The 22,652-nt window shown below is 42.7% G+C and overlaps 1 protein-coding gene across 2 annotated transcripts in view; it reads left to right on the forward strand.

Moving 5' to 3' along the window:
* LOC116387116 (retinoic acid receptor beta) overlaps window positions 1-22,652 on the forward strand; it is a 136,673-nt gene that overhangs the window by 102,533 nt on the left and 11,488 nt on the right. For both annotated transcript variants that reach the window (XM_031853918.1, XM_031853920.1), the window contains 3 exons: window positions 7,672-7,832; window positions 16,394-16,570; window positions 20,795-20,999. In XM_031853918.1, the coding sequence (XP_031709778.1) occupies window positions 7,672-7,832; window positions 16,394-16,570; window positions 20,795-20,999 (543 nt within the window). The remainder of the gene's footprint in view (window positions 1-7,671; window positions 7,833-16,393; window positions 16,571-20,794; window positions 21,000-22,652) is intronic.

Below are 22,652 nucleotides of genomic sequence, written 5' to 3' on the forward strand. Positions count from 1 at the left end.
GGTCATATTTTCACAGCGCAGGTTTCCCATCTGACAACCCCCCTCTCCGCTCCCCCTGGTCCCATCAGGACCATTAGCTTAAACCCAATGCTCTGGTGGCAGCGAAGAATTATCGCGGTTGCTCGACACCCACCTGGTTAGTGTTAGGGAGCTGCCATGTTAAGTGCCGTGGCAAGTGGCCCGGACCGCATCACGTGGGCTCAAATAAATAGTGTTTATTTAGCGCTGCATCTGTTTGCTCACAGAGACGCTGCGTAGAGCTTGGCAGCATGCAGATGGCTGGCCGTCGGGTTTCTCAACAACGGCCGCCGTCCACGCCTGCTGCTGCCGAGCCACACACCATCCCAATAAAGCAGCAGAGAAAAACATCTCACCATGCTGCACCGGTGGGCTAGAGGCAGGCGAGAGAAAAAAAGCAATAAAAGAGGAGGACAAAAGCCAGAGGGTGGGACATTGCTCTAGTGACTAAAGGAAGGTAAGAGGAGGGTCTTGTAAAGCAGACGGACGGGAGAGTGACAGTAGGCATCGCTGTGGAGAGTATTTAACAGAGTGTCTGAACTCCACTCAATGACTCTTCATCCCTTGGTCAAACACTCTGGAGAGCACTTCAGAAACACTCGTTCATTCACAGCGCTCCCTCAAAGCCTGACAAAGCCGCTGGGTGGAGGGTTTAACACAGTCCTCGTGGTTTGCGCATTGTGTGCTCATGTGTTTTAATGCCAGGGACCCCACTTCTCGGGCTGTTTAAAACTGTTAACTCACAATGATAATCTTGACCCTTTAATGCAATCAGTTAAACGGTTACAAGAAGTTTTAAAATGTTTTCAAAAGAGGCTGCACGTGTCCATTAACAATCCACTCAACACATCGAGTATTGGTCAGAAAAAAACCCTCTAAATGAACATCCCTACCCGCTTCAAATTAACCCGCAGAGAATCATCAACAATTCTGCTGTGCAACCAGCAAACTTTCCTCTTTTGGTTCAGCCTCAAAGTTCTCACATAGTTTGTTTCCAGCTGCAGCAGGCAGCTGTTTTCAGTCAAATGGCTCTGATACACTTACAGTTCATTACCCGCTCAGCACACACTACTAACTGGTGAACATAAAGGAGCTATTAGCAGCTGAAGACCAACTACTTTAGTGGAGACCATAACTGAAACAGAAGGTGACTTAATGTTGGACGTGCGTTCATTAGGTAGTCATTCATTCATTAGAGAGTCATATTTGCAGTTTTCCTTTCTGCTTTACTATGAGACCACCGGTCAGACCGAAGCAAGCTATTTGAGGATACCATCTTATAGGAAATTGTGAAAGACACTGTTTTACTGTTTTCTGCGGTAAATAATGATGAATCTGTATTTTGTGCATGCACAAGTCAGAGGAGTAAAGCCATGTTCAGATAAACAACATCACTGTGTCACAAAAGACAGCACTCTCATTCATTTCAGGGTGTACCTGTGGACCGAATACTCAAACTGACCTTTCTGGATCTTATTTCATCATATCACTTGTACCTGCCAATGCAGCCCCTTGTCCTTTTTTTTCAATTCAGGGCCCAATAAGTCTTTATTTTTCACAGACAACAGGAGGCAAACAGCCACTTGTGGACCAGTGGAGATGAAAGTGCAGATACTTCTCATGTGGAAGTCACGGAAATTGATCACAGGCACTGATGAGAGTCCCTGGGCTGGATGGACTCCCCCTGCCCCTTTTGTGGGTATTAAAAAGCCATATATTTTCATGGCCTCTTGTCCGATGCATCATTTGGATGTATCTGCTCATGCTTGAAGTAATTTGCTTGGAGTGCGGTGGTAATTGATTGCCCTGGGTGGGTAGTGGGAGGGTGCACTCGCTACGTCGCTGTCTTCCTGAATCACATCTCGCCTGCCTCTGTTTGGACCACAACCCCCCTCGCCAGACACTTTGTCACCACACTATGACAAATGACACTCAGACACACGGGAACAGATTGTGTACCATCCCCCTTTCTATACCATTATCCCGTACCATCCCCCCCTTCCAAGGGGCAATGTGTTTTTTTTGTGTTGTGTTGAGAGAGACTCATGGTTTCGACCTCGACCCACCACCACGACTGTGTGTCCCCTGTTGTGGACGTTACTAACCCACTGATAGCAATATTTTGCACAGAAAAAGTAGCAAGAGCTTTGGGAGGTCAGGCGTTGCTCTTTTAGATGACACTTCCCAGCTGCTGGTAGTTTCGAAACATGGTGATCAGGATAAAAAAAGATGCCATTTTGGCCATAGTGGCAAGAAAAACCTCTCTCACTAGCTTTGGGTACATGTAGATCTACATTATTTAAATATGAAGACAATGGCACACGTTTGTAGACGGTCTCTCTTGATTGTTTGCACTTTCATTGCACTTGATTGTTTACATGACAAGTAACAGAAATATGTGTGAAGAGTGAAAAGACAGAGAGAGAAGCTCACTCTCTCAGCTCAACACACATGGTAAAGCACAGGCTGAAGTGAATCTGATAAAGTCTACTGGCAGTTTAAGTGTGAAGAGTGAAAGCAAGATTGACAGCTTTTACGGTGATTCCTCTGTGAGGTCAAAACTTCTTGTTTGGAAGTGTTGTGCACGTCGCATGGATGGATGAAAGCAGAGATTATATTTGCATAATGTATTTATATTTTCTTTTTGCTCACCTTAGATATTTACACAGCTAACAGCCATATATAGCAATAGGAACATTTGTGAGCTAGGGCGTTCGTGAACGTTGCCAGATCTCGCGAGAGAAAGGAAAGTCTTGAAAAAGTGGATTTTCTCCCGATTTGTGCATTCGAAAAAAACGCCATTTTAGTGTCAAAACATTGTCCATTTTAGTATCAGCAAATGGGAGATATGTGGCTTGTGAAAAAATGGGATCAATATTCACTTGTCTGACTGTGGAGCAAAACAATTGGTCATAATCTGCGTTCACTTCTCCCATTTGAGTAAATAGACTCAGGACCTGTGCCCCTAGTCTCCTAAAGGGACGGGGCACACTGACCCCCAGTGGGTCGTGTCCTTTCTCAATTGTCTCAGGTCCATGTGGACGTTTGTAGCCAAATTTGAAAAAATAATTCCCTTCAGGCGTTCCTGACATATCGCGTTCACAAGAATGGAGCGAACAGAAGGACGGCCCGAAAACATAACGCTTCCTGCAACTGCTGTCGCTGGCACAAGGACAAAAAGAGGGACATATCATTTATGTGACATTAAAGGTGAAACTGCATTACATGTGTGAGTTTGTACACTAAGCAGATGGGTATTTTTGATGCGTGAAATATTAAATCCAACACTAGAAACATCCTTTTCCCATGTGCTCTTTTTTAAGGACAGGATTCTGTGCATATTTTGTTTCATCATCATCTCATTTCATCACTTCCCTCCCCAATTACAACATTTATCTGATTCTTTTTCCTTTCCCATGATCCCATGTCCGATTGTATACTTCACACTTGTCTTGTTTGAGTGCACCGGAGAGTTGTGTGGCAGGTCTCTATTGCTCCACTCTGAATCGCTACTTCCCTACCTGCTTTATCTGCTGCTGCTGCGTTCAGTGTTAGCAGCTTTTCTCTGTGGAGCAGCAGATTGAAGGAGGCCCAAAGGCTCTCGATCCTCTGTCAGTCAAACCCCTCCCACTGCCCCCACACCGACACTATAAAACCAAGATGAAAGACACGGTGAGGATCAGTTCTCCCATCGCTGGTTTCATTTTACCTCTATAAAGATTAGCATTGCCAGGTGCGAAGCAGCAAATTACCAGTAAAAAGTGATGCTAACACTCCAGTGTGTGCCCAGTATCCCGCTAGTCTTTGTTTAGTTAAATTCAGTCATGGCTACCGTTTATCTGAATCCCATTTTAAGATGAATTAATTAACATTCTCACTGTCAAAGTTTGCTTTTACTAAATGTATAATCACAGTTGACGCATATACAGTACATATAATAATACTAATAATACTCCCATATAATGGACATAGAGGTCACAGATGTGGGTCGAAATGTATGGAGTGATTAATGTCCGCCTCCCAGCAGTGACAGTAATCTGCACGAGGCCATGGCTGACCAAAACATTCAGTCTGATTCTCTGGAACAGGACATTTGATTTAACTCCTCTTTCATGTTGACACTTTGAGTTGGTCCGCTGTGATGTGAGACGTGGGTGTAATATGTCCCGATGGGTGTAATATGTCCCGATGGGTGTAATATGTCCCGATGTGTCAAAATTAAACAGACATCTTCAGCATATGGACGGAGTTCCTGGCTGTGACCGATCTGGCTCGCAGACCGTGTGCATTTGCTGGCATATTTTGATCAGATCCCAGCTGTATGTATGATATTTGTGTATCTTCACTGAATTCTGTGCATTGATTGCATCAGGAGAGACTAGTTTAAGGGTATAAAGCCTTGTTGGTAAAGCAGATGAGGCATTAACCCATCGAGGGTTAATGCCTGATTATGGGGATAAGCGCTATAATCTGTCAATATCAAGTCAAGTCTAGTCTTAGTGCAGGTGGTGGTGGGAAAGTAGCGGTTGGTTGTTAGCATTAGCATCAAGAGATGTAAGCAGTCTGCTACAGCTCTTTAAGTTATGCCAACATCTAGGGAAATATTCATTTTACCCAGAGTCAGATCATATCAGTCTCTCTCTCTTTCTCTTTGCGTCCAGTTCAGACAAAGGTCCAAGATACGCTAAGGCTAGCTTAGCACTAAGACTGAAAAGAAAGCTAGCGTTACTCTGTCAACATGCAGTCATTTGCAGTGTTGATATGCATTTGGAACAAAGACTATAGGTAAATCCAACACAATTTGTAAGGAGAGTCCCACCATGTGGGTACTAATACATTTATTTCTACCGTAAATTGTGTAATTTACATTCTCCAACCCTGAGAAAGATTTTCTTCCAATGCAATTTGAACTGGTTCAGCGTATTTAGATGTGGTGAATAACAATTCCAGGGAGAACAGCTGCGATCATATCGCTGTATGGAGATTTGTCGATTTATCCCTGATCACACATCAGTACTTGAGACTGCGAGATTAGAGTGTATTAATGGCATTACTCTAAAAATAGACACTGTTTATCAGGTCAGCAGACATGAGCATGTATAGAAATGAGAGGATTTAACACTCATTATGGCGATGCTTCTGACAAGCCAAACTGAATCATGTTTTATCACATCATAGAGATGACTTGAATCGGAATTGATCGATTGTTTTGGCCACTTAAACTAGTGAAATCCACTATAAACACAACACTGACTTAATATAACCTTTTAAAAGTGTTTGCAAACAGTTGCCTATACATCCAGAAGACACAGAACAACATTGGCATTAATTTGGAGTGGTGTTAGTGATCACCTGATGGATGTTAAGTCTAGTACTCACTCTCTTATTAGCCTGTAGCTCTGTTTTGGTCTCCACCAACTCAAAAATACTATATGTCTCTCTATCTGCTAAATGCTCCACTATGTCCACCAGCTGGCTGCTAATCATCTGTCTATTATTATTGAATCTCTGCTGTCTCAGATCTTTGACACTGTTCAGTCTCCTGCTGAGCTATCCTGCTCGTTTGCTTGGCTTCTTGTCTGTTTGTTAGATTATGTTCCTTCTGGTTTTACCCGTCTTCTGTAATGTCATGTGATTTCATGTTTTAACTGTTTGTGCCGCTTAACATTGTTTTGTATTTACTGCCTGTTTTCTAGATGTCCTACTTCGCATAATGCTGACTTACTCCTCTAAGTTTTTTTTTGTAATCCTGCTCAGCTGTTCATGTTTTGCTTTCTCCTGTTCAAATTTTATATGTTGAGTGTTTTATTTGTTTGTTTTAATGACTTTAATGTACGACCGAACAGTTGAGAAGCAGCCTTTTGGCTAACACTGGCATATTTACAGTCATGTTGATGAATGTGTATTGCCCCTGAAAAAAAATAGAAATAAAAACCGTGAAGTTAAGCCAGCAAAGGTCTAAGGCTTATGAGTAACGGTGTTCATTATAGGCAGCGAAAAAAAGGAATGGATTGTTTTTGACATGACCCACACAACATACTGCTAAGTTGTCACTAATGTCAATGGGATTTTGAATGAGATTCAAACCCGGAAGTTCCAGTTTCACTTCGGCTCTCTGTAGCTACACGCTCACCAAATGCTACTAGGAAATGTAGCTGAGCCACTAGTGTTGCTGTATTTGCTATGTCATTCCTTCAGACCGTAATTACAAACAGCCAGGAAGGGAAAACAAATTCATGTCATCCTCCTATTCAGAGATATTAGGAATTTCTGACAGCATATTATCTTCTATTTGGCGAAATACAATTTTGCGACTCACATTACACATTCATTTGATCCATTGTGGTTGTAAAAAATAATCTATTATTGCAGTTTTAACAAATAAATACATTTTAATAATAATGTAAATGAAATGTAATGCCTTGGGGCTCTACACAGTCACATAACAATACTGTATATCTGCACCAGCATTAAACCCCAACCTGCATTCAGCTGCCATCCTCTTTTCCCATTCAACCATCTTAGTGCAATATGGGATCACGAGTTGGCTCTAGTGCGTAAATATAAAGGGCTTTATTGTAAATTAGGGCAGAGGATGTGTCTGTTGTGTTGTCAGCCAAGGAAGGTCCCTTGGGTGTCTCAGCGCTGTCAATGAGCCCAGCTCTTTCTCTCCGGCTCCGCTCCTTATTATTCTAAACGTGCAGCTGATCGGAGATCTGCGATGTTGGGACGATCACGCTGCGTGTTGAGTAATAAACCTGGTCGGATTGTTTGAGTCTCCTGCTGCGACAGACTTCAAAGATCTGCACTTAATGAAGCGAAGGACTCTGCGGACTCCGGTCTCTCATGGTGCACTTCACGCACAACAAGAACAACAACCTGGGCTTTGTTGTGGCTCCTATGATAAATAGAAGTAGATGTGTTCATCTAGATCGACTTCAATCACTAAACAGTGAAACACATTTCTCACCATAACGCGTTGTGTGTGTCCTTGATGCTTAATAAACACGCTGAATGCATTTCCTTCCTCATAAAACATTTGTAAAGCTAGTTTTTGGAAGAAATATAAAACATATATTGTTTACATCCCTGTTTGCTTGGTTAGTTAGCTTAGTCACCAATTTTAATGTTTATTTACCAGCGACAAATTATATTTTGCTAAAAAGTTGCTCCAAATTTTACCCCAGACTTTGTTTTGTCCCTCTGACGTTTAAAACCAAACCTACGTACATCCATTGTCATATTAGTTCACTCTTTAGACCTGAACTTAACATAAAAGAGCACCAAAATAGGTCTGAGGTAATTCATTGATTAACAAAATTAATTAATGGAGCCACAAAAATCAAACAATCCATTTGTGAAGCGCTTGAGTTTTCAGACACTTTTGTTGTTCTCCTTTTTGGAGACTTTGCCAGCGGCTCTAAGCTGACAGAGACCGGTTGAGCTGACAGAGTCGACTGCAGCCAGAAACTTTTTGTGCTTATGTAAGTTCTCAGTTTTACACTTGACAACTTGCTGCATCTCTTAAAAGTAACCAGAAGAAGAAAAGAAAAGCCTCCTAGCAACAAAGTTCTGTTGCCTTTCACATTGTTTCAAGTCCACGTTGTGCATGTCATGGTTGACGCTAATCCATAATCTTTTGTTCTCCTTCAGCTGTTCGAAATGACCGGAATAAGAAGAAGAAGGAGAGCCCAAAGCTGGAGCTGGCAGAGAGCTACGAGCTGACAGCCGAGCTGGAGACCATCATTGAAAAGATTCGTAAGGCCCATCAAGAAACCTTCCCCTCCCTCTGCCAGCTTGGCAAATACACCACGGTGAGTTCACTGTCCTGTGGTGCTTTCTGCAAGATCTATGCAGCAGATTAAAGAAAGTGTTCAGCTTTGGTTGCACTTCTTTTTGAATCATAGACATAACAATGTGTCTTTGACTCCTTGACCTTGTTTTGCCAACGGCATCGTATGCGCCTTTGATCCGGTCTAGCTGCAAGTGCAGAGCTCATAATGGTAATCAATTTATTTTACTGTACTCTTAATCCCCCTCTAATGCACCTCGAGAGCACAGATGTAGACTGCTGACTGTACAGCAAATCCTCCACAACAACACTTCTTCTTCTTCTCTCAATAGCTATGGATTGGACATTAAGTCTGATGGAGAGGCAGTTAAAAAAAAAAAACATGCATCATAATAGCACTGTGCAGCTAACACGCTGTGACTTCCAGCCTCTGGTGAGACTAGAGACGCACCGATACTAATATTAGATGTCGGGCCGATACTGACTCAAAAAGCTGGATCAGGTATCAGTGACAACGTTTAAGTCGAGCTTGATGTAGCCTGTTGCCAAATAAAAGAAGGACCCCAGTCTCTTCCACACAGTGAGGCAAACAGCTTATTAAGTAAACACTGGTATCAAATTGGTACTTTGCATCAGCCGATACCCAAAGCACAGGTATCGCTGTCTGTATTGGGACTAACAGGATGTGTTTACCCCAGTTTTTAAATGTTGCAACAGTGAGAGGAGATAATAAAACGAGATTGTCAGGACTGGAAGACGTTGCCGCTGCCAACTTCAAACCCTCGCCTGGAAATACTTGCCAGCCAGGCAGCTGCCCATTAGTCTGGTTGAGGCTGGCACCAACTCGAGCCTTTAGTTTTTGACATGTTTGAAAAACTGAATAAATGCAGCTATTCCAGCTAATCATTATGTGCTTCCGTAAATCAAAACGGGTGCGGAAGTGACAGATTTGTGCGCTAATGTGCGACGGAGCCAAGATGGGTGTTACGAATGCTCATCAAGGGTTTATTATCCCCGTCATCTCCCGTCGTCAAGGTTGAGAGGGCTGTGCCGTCCCTGAACCTCCCTCAAACCCTCAAACGTCGGCGCTAAACTAACAACCCGTGAAAGGCCAGATAGCGAGGGGATGCTAATCCATGCAGGACCTTGAAGAAGAGTCCCGTCAGTCGGACACGCCAGGCCTCGCTTGTGCGGCCTCAAAGCGGCCGACCCTGTAAAAAAAAAAGGGAACCGTACAGCCCCCTCATCTGAGTGACAACGAGCTCCTCTTTCTCCTCCCGCACTCGTCGTCATGACTGGGTGCAAAAGTTGGAGGTCACGCAAATGTCGAAGAGAAACCTCTAGAGCGAGCTTTTGACGCAGCAAGGCCTCATTCGGCGGAGTTTTGTGACGCTTTGACAGGGGTAACGGTCGGAGCTGCAGGATGGCTGATGACTTGATAGCGAGGCGGCGGTGATAGCGGCGCTTTGATTGACACGTTGGTGTGGCAGCATTGTGCAGGGGGGGGAGCTGACAGCGTCGAAATGTGTTTGTTTTTAAAGATGACTTACATATAGATTACAGCCGGCGCGAGTGTGTCGTGATTGACACCGACGCTGCACAAACAGTCTTCTGTAGGGAAGCGTGTGAGAGCGGAAGGGGGGGGGGGGGCATGTTTAATGATTTGGCGGTGCTAGTCTCACGACACCTGTCAATCATGTCAAATACTGTTTATACAAAAATACACAACTCCGCTGAACAGCCACAATGCGCAGTAATGGATCTCTTGTTCTAGTGATGAAAGTCATTCAGTCCCTGACAATACACTTCGGAGCGGAGATAGTTAAGAGATGCTAAAACGGAGCAAATTTACAGAGAGAGAAGCTATTAGCTTTCCGCTGTGTGCAGCTGTACACTGCTGCGGCTGTCGTTTCAGTGTACAGTAAGCTCCCATCTCCATAACTCTGTATTTTTTTCCCTTTCACTCCCAACACAAAGCTCCTAATCGTTGTAACCCCTCTCTACTCCACCCTCATCCCATTCCCTCTCCCACGAGACACTTCAATGATTTTTTTTTACAAAATAAACAGTCTGCATTGAGGCAAAAATCCACTGCTGTAAAAAAAAAAGTAGGACATAATAGCAGAAATCTTGCTCCCTGGTTAGGATATAAGCCAGTGTTTGCTGTTTGTTGGAGTGGCAGTCGGGCCTCAGATAAAGCCTTAATCTGGATCAGTGGTAATTATGCTTGCTCACAGACTGTGAGAAGTTCCTCATTATTACAAGCGATTGGATCCTGATGCGCCTTTTGAGTCCTCCTCGTCGGAAACAGAAGAGGAGCTCCCGCGCCCCTAGATTAGGTTAAAGCTCCAATTATGTGGTGAAATATTCAAATCCTAGTCTGCGGTGATTTAGGAGTTCATTGCCGGGTTAGCGGAGATAGCCGCGCGAGTGAGAGGGCTTAGCTCGACAATGAATAACGCTTCATTGACAGTGATGGTGATGAAAAACGAGCTTGGCAGTTTCAAAGACAAAATAAAACATTAGCGCTCGGCAGGCCCCCGGCGGCTCCAGGCAGCGGCGGCTGCTGCTTGTACAGTACGCGGCCCGGGCCTGGAGCTATTAGCCACATTACAGTTTGTCCGCCATCGCTATTCGTCACAGGTGCTGGCTGCTTTTACTGCCTCCTCCCTCTCTGCGTCTGTACACACGAGCCCGCTGATGTACCGCGGAGGGCTCATTTCTACACCGCCAGCTTCTTTTCTAATGTCGCAAGTTGTCAAATTTGTTTTGGATAAATGTTCTTAAATGAAATTAGAATTCCCCGGCAACTTCCTTGTTTCGCTCTATTGAATTATGGGACTTGTGTAATTGACTGAGATTGCAAGTAGGGGGGGGTGTTAAAAAAATAAATAAAATCCAACTGCGAATTATCTCACCCTCCTTCCTCTTCAGCTCCCTCTTTTTTCTTCCCTGTCCCTCTCCACCCAGAGGGAAGAGCAAGATAAGTTGCTTTAATATCAGCCACCTCCACCTCCACCCCCCAACATATGTGCATTGTGCAAACACACACACACTCCACTCACAAACACTCATGTCTCGGCACCTCCTCCTTCCCCATCAAATCGGATGTCAATCAGTGGAATGTGCGTCCGTAGTGCTGTTGTGTCAACTGCAGCTCGTTGTCCGTGATTTAAGCACGGCCCTAATGTGCCTCTCACTTAACCCCAGATCATATTAAATGATCTCTCTCTCTCTCTCCTCCCTTTATATCCCCCTCTCTATCTCGCTCCGTCTGTCTCTCGCGGGTGGCCACAATAGATTGTTTGCTCGTGACAGTGTCCAGCAGCCGCGGTGCTAACTGCCTCGCAGTAACAACCTCCGGGGGATTGATGTGCTGTGAGGCAGAGGGCTGCTCCAGCTGTCTCCACAGTCACTTCAGTGGGCTGCAGGTCGCTGCTGTATTCAAGCCCTCTCACACTGAGAGAGCTCCTGGGGCTTTGGCTTAGACCGATGTTGAAGTTGGCCAACATATTAAGTAGATATTGGATTTTCAGTAGAGGATGTCATATTAGTTGGTCACTTTTCCCACCAGGTCCTTTTTCTTCGTCAGCTCAAAACCGGTGTGCTGTCCAGAGGCCATGTCATCTGTTATTCAATGTTCAAAATTCGGTTTTATCAAATTTAAATGGAAAAACTTTACGTTCTACAATTTAAGACTTAAACATGGTCTATGTTTTAAAGGCAGATTCCAGTTTTCTCAGGCTTAGGATGTTTAAATTTGACAACTTTAGGCCATAGATAATACATTATTTTGTATTTCTACACCAAAATATGATTCCTGGCAATATAAAATAAGCTTTTAGACATATATAAGTTAACACTAATTCAATTGAATGGCACATTAAATATGAAATTCAGATAATAAGAAATTTAGAGACCTTCTTGGAACAAGAACTTGTGAACTTCTAAAAAGCTGAGTGCTCAATTTTTTTCCGAAACGTCCTCAATGTTACTGTGATTCATTGGAATAAGCCCAGTTCCAGTGTAGAGTTGTTGGTCTGAATGCTGTTGCTGTTGTTTCTACCCTGACGAGAATGACGCACAGACAAATTATACCACATTTATCATAAATAGAGAGATTACATAACACCCCTGGGACAAGAAATCTCACAGTCTGTCTTTTATTTTGCTGTATTCTTCTGAAAGCTGCTGGGTAGACATGTGTTCGCTCCCTTGGTTTGACTGTTACAAGTAAAAAAAGATCTGAATTAAAGTTTGAGTTAATGCTACAGACTGATTTTCTTATTTATGTCCAGCTGTAATATTCCCTTTGTCTGGGTTTTGACATACTTTAGTTATGTAATGCTATTTTTGTCTGTATCTTCTATTTATTATTCATCTGCTTATGCAACTCACTTTAAAACTGAGAAGTCTGAAAGCAAGGTTTATTCTCATTTTCCCCAAAAATGCAGGAAAGTCAGATATAACCAAATCAGTGTTTCACTGTATACCGATACTTGGAAAGTATTGCAATACTTTGCCGTCAAAAACACTGCAATTCCCCATTTCATTATTAGCAATTCATTAAGAGTCACATTGTTTTAATAAGAGCCCTATTTATGATGCGTCAACATCAGGGCAGTGTGTTCTGCTCTGCAGACTCACAGCAAAATATGGCACTGAAGTACTGTAACCGAGGGTTATAAGTTGCTATACTATACTTATATACAATAGCACGTAGGATCCGTGGTCCGAACCAAGACGGCAAACTCATTATTGCTCCCACCTTGTTAACGGCAGCAGCGTGGCATTACAGCTTCACTTTTCTTGCCTTTCACAATAAAAGCCCGAGACATATACATTGCATCGCTGCCCGTGAGAGGGCAACTAAACTCACTCAGAGCATTTCGTGAAGGATTTTATCCTGTTATAAGCTGCAGTGTGACATGTGAAGATGGAGAGATTTAAACGAAGACTTTCTCCCGTCCTGGTTGCATGTTAAAATGTATGATCATGCTATGATAAAATAGTTCACTCCTGTTATTTTATAGCTTCTTTTCATAGCCTCCACTGCCTTGCATTGACTTTTTTTTTTATTAATTTGATTAATTGATGCACAAAAAAGAAGAAGAATTTGAAGTTCCACGTTCTGTCATCTATTATTCCATAACTTCTCCTGATGTTTTAGGGTTTTGTTGAGGTATTGTTTCAGCATCGAGATATTTCAGGCAGGCATGTATCCAAGCCATAATTTTGGTATCGTGACACGAAATGTCAAGCTACAATGTTGACGTTAGGTTGTGTCAATAATATTGGCTAAAATACACAAAGAGTGCATGTTCCTCTCTCCGTCTCTGAATCCAGTCTGGCTGGAGACACTTTGCTTTATGCCGCTGACTTTTTTTTCATTACAGTTGTTTATACTGAAAAACAGAGTAGCCTAAATGTCCAAGGAGTTTGTTCGGAGACACAAAGCACTCTGTATCTTTGCAGATGAATTTATGATCTGAAAATAAAAGGCTGTGTAACAGTCAATTACAGCAGCACGGAGGCTTTGTTTCCACATCTCTTAGGGCCTGTGAATCATACTGTGTACACTCCTAACACATCACAATGTTCCTGCAGGCCCGGGCCGCGGCATAAACCTTGTTGATGCTGTCAAGAGCAATTTTAATTTTGTTGTTTGTTTATATGCTTGTTGCAAAATCAGAAAGAGGGGAAGCAGTGGAGTCTTATAAAAACACGTACTGTATGCTGCAAGGGGGGGGGGGGGGATGTATCAAATACTCTAGGTGGCACTAGAGCCGGACTGGTACACGGTCATGATATAAAGTATTAGTGCTTTTATGCTATAGCTGATACCTGACAATGAATTGTAGTAAAATAACAGCAGAGGTATGAATGAGGTCAGTTACACTCTTATAGTAAGGGTTCAACCTGAAGGGCTGAGGTTCTGCTCAGAACCATTTGCTTTTGAAGAAAACTTTTTTGATGAAAACTTTTTTTTAAGGATAGTTGGAGGTGTGAGTTTTAAAAGAGAACACACAAATTCACAGATTGTGAACCATGATTGTTGTGGGTTGCATTGCATCACATCAGCCCCGGCCCTTTAGGGTTCTAGATGAACCCTGGGAATGTAAAAAGGGATCTCTATAGAACCCCCTGTGTGGGTTGTAGATGAAATCCTTGCGATACAAAAGGGTTCTTGGATGGGTTCTTGTTACCACCCTTAGAAGATGGAAAGGTTCTGGATATAACCTTCCAGGGTTATGGTTTGAAACCTTAAATCATAGAAGGGTTCTCTGTAGAACCTCTCATAGGGAGTTCTGGGTGGAACCTTTCACAGATGTGTCTAGTTTTAACCCTTGATGTTGGGCTCTAGGTTAAACCCTCTGGAAGGGTTTAAGGTGGAACCTTTATAAAAGGTTCTACCAGGAACCCAAAACAGGTTCTCTTAAGCTGAAACACCCTATACGGTTCTAGTTAGTATACCTTTCTTTTTAGAGTGTATACACAGCGTCTCTGATACAGTTTGTCCACCAGAGAGCACTGTACATGTTTTGGTCAGTCACTATCTTGGTCACATTTGTTTTGTTAAAAACACCTAAAAACAATAATCCAGTTTAAAAGGTCAAAGCAAACACAAGTTGGTCCTGTCTGGGCTTTTCTGCTGTCCACCCTGTTCACACAGTAGATTCGGTAAAGACCCGTCTCTCCTCCCTGTGTTGGTGTGTGTGTGTGTGTGTGTGTGTGTGTGTGTGTGTGTGTGTGTGTGCTGTGTCCTTGCTACATGTGGAGACTCACTCATGTGGAACAGATGGGCTATTTCATGTAAACCATCAGAAAACAAACAAATGATCATCAGATGCTCCGTCCCCACCATCAGACGGCACACTACGGCTTCCCCCCGCTACACCCAAACAATTCCCCAACTGCTGCTCATTCTCCCCTCTGTGCATCTGAATCACACCGTCTTCTGCTCGAATGGCCTTTTCTTTCCCTCTTTTTCTCCTCTTCCTCTTCTCCTCCTGGCGCTTTCAAACTCAGAGCAGCTCTGGTCGATGTTCACTCAAAAACACTGTTTAAAATAAAGTCTGTTTGAGTAAAAGAATTGGAAAATCATCAGTGTGGGATATTACTGGAGAGTTTGGATGTCTCATCGTGGCCTGACTGCTGTTTCTGACTGGACTACATTTCTTCAGGAAGCATTTAGGTAGAACATTATATGCCTGAATGGAAAATCAGCCTCTTCATTACTCCACTTTGTCACCTGTGGCTCTTGGAATATTGTCATAAGTTTTTCCTATTTCATCACACAATATAGACTAAATTAGTCAATATTTTTTTAATGAATTGTTTAATGACCAAACACAATAATCTATAACTGAAAAAATATCAGGAGATGCAGCCCGCAAGTGTTTAACAGCAGCTACAACATTGCAGAATTAATTTCCATTTGTTTATTGTAATGACAAAAATAGTTAAAGGACTGCAAGGGTTCCACTCAGAACTGGGTCCCTATCACGACAGCATCTAAACGCTGGAATTATAGGATAATTCAAATTCATTCAACTTGGGTGTATTTTCAGCATTTGGGCCATCATTTGTGATGGTGATAATAACATCATTTTCACTTTGTTATTACCTGAGAACTGGGAACACAGTGACATAGATTTTAAAAAAAGAAAGAAATCCAATGGGAAACAGTCAGTCAGAAGACCAGACAGGGTTCAGACCAAAACCCTGCCAACACTTCAAAGGGAAAGTTCACCCCAAACTCAGAAATACATAATACGTACCCTCCTAACTGTAGCGCTATTTATCAACCTAGATTGTTTTTGTGCACGAGTTTCTCATCCATGAGCAGACGCATGTTTCCATCTGATCCAAAATAATCACCGTCATATAAAGAACACATCAGAGGTGGATGACACCGGCTGTCGTGTGATTTTTTTAATCAAAAGCCAACAAACTGATGCATCAATCTCCCCCTAGCTCACGCATCATGAGAAGAACTCCCAGCATTCATGCATCTCTTCCCTCCTCCCTCCCACAGTGCCTCTCTTTTCTCACATACTTAACTTTCCTCTCTTTCTTTCCCCTCTCTGGTGTCTTACAGCACTTTTACTTACACTTTTTACTCTTTCTGCACATTGCAATATGTCTTCACTGCTCCCTGGCTTTCTTCCAATCGCTGCTCCCCCTCCAGTGTTTGTGGAGCTCTTCTGGACTGTATAGCTGTATTAATGGCCCCTCCGGCTTCAAACCGCTCCGTGCTACCTGTCACCGCTCCGTTTCTGCAACCCATCATTGCCGAAGCATCCCACTGACACTGTTACGCTCATTATCGCAGGGCCCGGCCACCCGGCTCAGCTCAGCGTATTCACAACAACAATCCTGCCAGTGTGTTTTTGAGAGCTCAGGTCTTATGGAGCCTATTTACTGTATGTAAGTGTGACACACATGCGGCGTGAAGAGGGTGCACTGAGGAGATCATTAGCAGCAGTCTGTGCAATGACAAAAGTAGCTGCCTCTTCGCCTGACGCCTTGCTCTCTGTTCGTGTGGGTTTGAATATGTGTGTGTGTGTGTATGTGTTGCAGAACTCGAGTGCAGACCACCGTGTGAGGCTGGACCTGGGCCTGTGGGACAAGTTCAGCGAGCTGGCCACCAAGTGCATTATCAAGATCGTGGAATTTGCCAAACGAGTGCCTGGCTTCACAGCGCTGACCATCGCGGACCAGATCACGCTCCTGAAAGCTGCCTGCCTGGACATTCTGGTGGGTGTTGGTGCTTTTATTTTGGAGGCATTATTGTTTCGAGACTGTTGTTGAAGTGGTTACACGATTACATCAATTTCTTTACCAATTAATTTCCAAAATGACGTCTTTCAGAGCATTGTTGCAGACATCTCAAAATGTGGCATGCATCATCTCTGGGTAACTTCAGTTTATTCTAATATTTATTTTCTCTTTTCCCTGTTGTTCTTGGTTGTGTAAGAATCCATTAATTCATTTGAAGGTGTGGCGAGTCGATAGCCTCGGATCTCTGGGGGACTGGTGGGTTGAACCTGCTCTCACTAGACCAATCCCCAAACCTTATTGGATGACCTACTCTGCTGGCCAAATGGGCGCAAGGAAGATCCGATTAATTGATCGTGCCAGTCAACTCGATTCTTCATGTGGAGTAGCTGTCTGTAGTGGAGATTAGATTATACGCACGCAGGAACATTTTTCAGCCTCTAATCTACAGATGCAGAATGATGCAGAAATATCTGCAGAGTCGGCCGGCTGCCGCGGCTGAATGTTTGTTTGTTATTTAGGAGTAGTTAAGTGGAGCAATGTACTGTACTAATGTAGCCGCAGTAATGAGATGGAAAGAAAAAAGGGCAAATGGATGCCTCTCTTCCTCTTCTGTCTCCCTCATGCATGCTTGGCTGTTGGAGGGGAGGGGGGGGATTTGATTAGCATTCATTGCTCAGAGGGAGAGGAAGGAAGAGAAAGTGATGACAGGCTTGTTGTGTGTCATCTGGTCATAATTTGTGACCTGGAGTATAATTCACAGTTCAGCACCCAATAGTAGTTTTGAGCCCAGGGTGGCTTTAGACAGCTGGCTTAAACACTTGACAGAAGTGGGTGTCGCCACCGTGACCTCATCCATTGGTTTGTAGACTTCCTTTTTGAAGCCAATAATTCATTTTAGCCATCTTTACAATATAACTTATTTTTGCAACCAGAGGAGTTGCCCCCTGCTGGCAATTAGAAATACTGCAAGTTTAAGAGACTTCCACACTGTCTTCACTTTTCAGAACTGAAGTGTTGCCCCCTGGTAACAAGGTACCCAGTGTGTCCAGCACACTAAAGCTGAAGATAACACACATGTTTGTACGCTATACATGAAGCTAGAGCAAGTAGACGATTAGGTTAGCTTAGCATGCAGGTTGAAAGCGGCGGAAACAGCCTGGCTCTAGTTATTCAATTTCAATATCTCAGTAATCTGAGAAAATGAGTAGAACGCTAACCCTTGATTGATTTTTAGTCCACTACTACGGTCACAGTCTTTGCAATGGCAAAGTTACACTCCGACCATCCTGCTATGTTGATTTGAACGTGAATGTCCGCTTTACTCTCATTCTGTTTCTATTGATGTAACTAATGGCTTTATTAATAATTAATAAATCATTTGCTAATGCTTTATAATCAGTTTCTGTTATAAGCCATTGAGAATAACTACTTTAGAGGAGCCGGGTTTTGCAATGTTCGTCATCAATTGCTTATAACTGAGTTATAAAGCATAATGAAATGATTTGTTAACAGTATACAGACTTTAGTTACAACTAATAAAACTTTATAATGAGTACCTTATTAGAAGGTGGTACTTAAACCTGCCAAGTCTGTCTCTTGCTTGTTCTATATTTTGGACTAAATGAAGTGTAACTAGTTACAGTAAAGACAGACTGCAGTTTTTGCATAATGATGGAGCTCGCAGCAGCTGCTCACTTGTCAGTTGCTAATAGTTCTGTGGAGAACCAGCCAGCATGCTGTAGTCCAAACACGTTCTCTCCAAACAGCTGTCTTACATTTTGAGCCAATATAGCAGTTTTCTTTTCTCTTGTTCTCCTCACCTCTTTATGACGAACAGAAAACACGGTGGTTAAAACAGTTAGTCTGGAATCGGCAGGTTTAGACTTTTAAAACAATTGGAATCGGCCAAGAAAATTGCAATCTGTGCGTCTCTGTTATTGCAACAGCATGACAAAAAAACAGCAAAGGATAAACATGGTCGAAATGGATTTATTACAACAAATGTTATTATTTTTCCTGGCTTATTACTGATATATTCAAGTAACATGCTAGTATAAGTATTAGGGAATTATTTATTAACCATACATTTTTTTATAAAAGGTACCTTTTTACAAAATAGTAAATGCTCCCTGCAGCCTGGTGTATGTGTCATTAAAGTGACAGAGAGGAAGTGACATCCAGGTTCATCTGCATTTTGGTAAGGGAATGCAAAATCAAGGATTTATGCATGAAGATGCATATTTATGTGAGTTGTAAATGCAAAGTAGCTTAATCATATCCGGACACAACCTGGATAAATGAATGCTGATGAAAGTGAGCATTAGTTTGCTGTACGTACACTATTTGTTATTCAGTGTGTGTGTGTGTGTGTGTGTGTGTGTGTGTGTGTGTCTGGCTCAGATTCAGTGGCAGTGCCATATTAATAGATTAATAGATTAATAGATTGGAGTTTGTATTGGCTATAAGTCACATTGTCACAAGTGACAAAGCAGTGGAGGGGAACTCCCAGGGACACAGAGGTGAGAAGTTGAAGGCCGGCTGTGATGACATTCTGGCTCTCGCTCAGCCATCAACATCCGCTCACCAGCACATTTCTATGGTGAAGGGCGTAGATATTGTGCACGGGCCGTGTGAGGGAGTGTCAGAGGAAAGATCAAACACTGTGTGTGTATATATATATATATATATATATATGTGCGCGTGTGTGTGTGTCTAAGCGCAGGCCTGGCCAGCCGGTGCGAGTCACCGCCAGTAGCCATGTTTTATTCTGTTTCATGTTGCAGACACGCCTGCCACTCACTGTCAGAGCCAGCCCACTCAAATAGCTTCAAAGGCTACTGTCGGCTTCACATCCACCATCAGTGGCTTCATTAGGTGTACACACACACACACCACACACACACACAAACACACACATGCAGTGCAGCAGGAGACTCAAAGGTTATTTTCTTTGAGCGTGAGGAAGGTCGTTGTTTTGGATATGCTTGTTGTCTCTGCTGCTCTTTATTAGAAACTTGTTGTGAGCCTGTTTAGGACTTAAGAGTCTCATTCTAGAGTCTACCTGCCCAGGTTAGCAGGTTATCATCAGTCATTGGTGCAGTTACAGTGATACAGCAGTTAAAGAATGGTGTTTTTTGTGCATTTTTTCTCCGTATTCGATTTTGATTAAAGGGTTGGTCCACCGGAAACTACACAGCCTATTTACCAATATTGTCTCACTTTCAAAGCTACATTAACTGATCTTTTTGGGCCACTTGGGGGCTATGTAAAAAAGCTGAAAACATATCACCTGATATATTGTCACCAGCAGGGTTTATCAGATCGTTTTCAATGAAAACAGCTGCCTGCTGCTGGAAGGAACATACAGGAAAACAAACTAAAAAGAGGCTGCATGAGTGATAATTCCCTTTGGGTCTGTCACCATGAGTGACACCTTAGACATTACACATAGTTCTGTGATCAATTGTTATTATAAAACTATTGAATAACGAGTGGTGAAGGCAAAATCTCAAAGACCTGGAGAAATAAAACAAAGAATTTGTATGGTTAGCTACCTTTACTAAAACTGTTTCTAAAAACATGAACCTATTACGTATTTTACAGCTTGTGATGTTAAATTTGAGTAGAAGTTGGATGATATCACTGACTGTATCTCTAGTCTTGTTTACATCAAAAATACACCTTTCTGATCTTGAGGAAGTCCAGAGGGCAGAAAGAATGCAAATGAAACTACAGTGTGGGGTTTTTTTTTTGTTGAAACTTAAGTAATGGCTTTGTTAATGGTTTATAAATAATTTATTCATGCTTTATAGATGAGTTATAAACAATTAAGTTGTTTTGTGTTCTTGTATTTGGTTCAAATCCATTAATAATTGATAAATAAATTGTTAATAGATGTATTTCCGTGCAGATCCTCTGCAGCCCTTTTCGGAAAGTACATGGCCATATGGTCCAAACAGTGAAAGGGATTCTTCACAACCTGGCAACTGATGATTTAGTGCTTTTCTGGAACATTTTCCACACTGACAATAGCCTTAGGTAGACATTCAATCTGTCAGTTTTTGCAATAAAACTGCTCAACTTAAAGATGTTCAAAGCCAAACTCTATAAATCAAGCCCAACTGTACATCACTTAAAGTTTGCTGCACACTAAATCCCTGCTGACTAATCTTTTCCCTGCCTTCTTTCCCTCCATATCAGATCCTGCGCATCTGTACGCGGTACACCCCCGAGAAGGACACCATGACCTTTTCAGATGGGCTGACCCTCAACCGGACGCAGATGCACAACGCTGGCTTCGGCCCGCTCACCGAATTGGTGTTCACATTTGCCAACCAGCTGCTGCCCATCGAGATGGACGACACGGAGACAGGCCTCCTCAGCGCCATATGTCTCATCTCCGGAGGTGGGCGAGCCGGGGCAGGGCGCTGGGCATTTAGTAAGGGGAGGGGAGGGAAGGTGAGAGCAGCTTTGTTAAGGAAAGGAATAAGTAAGGTCTCTGGGGATAAAGCAGAAAGTTCGCCAAGCCTCTGAGTGGGCGAACATGAATACATGGTTGATTGACAACTGAGCTGGGAGGGCCAGGGAGAGACAACTAGTGCTGGTAGTGTTGTTTAGGAATAAGAACCACATCATTTAGCAAGTGAAAAGACAGCCGTCGACCTTCGCAGGTACGTTCTAAAGCTTTTCAATGTGCTACAGCTGACGAGCTAATTAGCTACCTGACGTGATGTTCTTTTGGTGGCTTGTTTGACGAGCTGAGGTGCAGGACAACGGACAAAGGACGTGTCACTGAGGCATTAGGCTCTTCTTGTGTTGTGTCACAGCTGTTGGCAAAGATAGAACGATGGCCAGGCAAGAGCTTCAACAGGATACAACCCAATTTTCTCTCATTAATGAAAAGACAAATTCATAAGCAATCAAACATACCCTTGCTCTATGTTGCAGTCTTACTTTTACGAGCAAACTTTGGATAGATATTCTGTTACATAACATTTCAGATGAATATAAAAAAAGAAGAAAAAACCTCACCAGGAGGAGACATGTTTGTTGTTTCCTGTATGTGGTCCCACCCCACTTGCTTTGTCAGCTCACCAAATGATCTTTAAAAGGAACTGATTAAAGAGAATCTTGGGACATGATGGGTGTTGTTCATTTGTGGCCAACGTGGCAGCTGTTCAGCAAATGTTACATCTACTTGCTTTAAGTTGAAAAGACTTGATTGCCGATATGGAAAGAATCTGCTATATGCACGGGCAGTGAACATTTAAGAAATATACAATTTAAATCAAATCTGTATGTTATACCTGAAAAAGAATCATCCAATTTTAGGGGTAGGGAAACACTTTTGTAAAGTATCAGGTATTTGAAGCTTCAGCTGAGAAACATCAACGTCTCTCTGCAAAATCTCAGATGGATATGTCAAATTTACGGCTTTTTGCTACATCATATATTTAGCATAAATTCTGATTTAAAGATATAAACAGAGTTGATAGTGTAATCTTTGAGTACATCAAGTGGAATGAATAAATTGATCCGACTCCACATCCAAACCATGTTTGACTGCTTTCCATTTAACACAGTCAGCCCGTACTCATTCCTCCAGATAATTATTGAGTGCAGCCCAGTTTGTGATGAAAGTAAGCCAGAATCCACAGGAGTCTGAAACCAGGTCAACCACAGGTTGCCATCAGTGAGGAAGCACTATCCCGACTGCCAAACATGGGTGTGTGTGTGTGGGGGGGGGAGGGTGAATAGCGGTGACGTACAGGTATGTCACAACAGCGTCAGATAGCTGAGTGAGATGTTTGAACCGCCTTCCCAGAGGAAATAAGCCCACTCTTGTTGTTTTCCACGGAGATACCCGAGGCATGACTAACTCCCTCATGTCAGGCTACACACACATTAACACACAAATCTCTGTCCTCTTCCCCCTCTCACACACACACAAAGTTTTACTGTACATTATATGGCCAATATAACGATACATTTCGATATGAAAATGCCTATCTTTGATCGTTTTTTCTATATCAATGTGGAAAAGCCCAGCAGCCGACCT

The sequence above is a fragment of the Anarrhichthys ocellatus genome, unplaced genomic scaffold (assembly GCF_004355925.1).
Source record: "Anarrhichthys ocellatus isolate YVR2014 unplaced genomic scaffold, GSC_Weel_1.0 scaffold14, whole genome shotgun sequence".
Lineage (NCBI taxonomy): Eukaryota > Metazoa > Chordata > Actinopteri > Perciformes > Anarhichadidae > Anarrhichthys > Anarrhichthys ocellatus.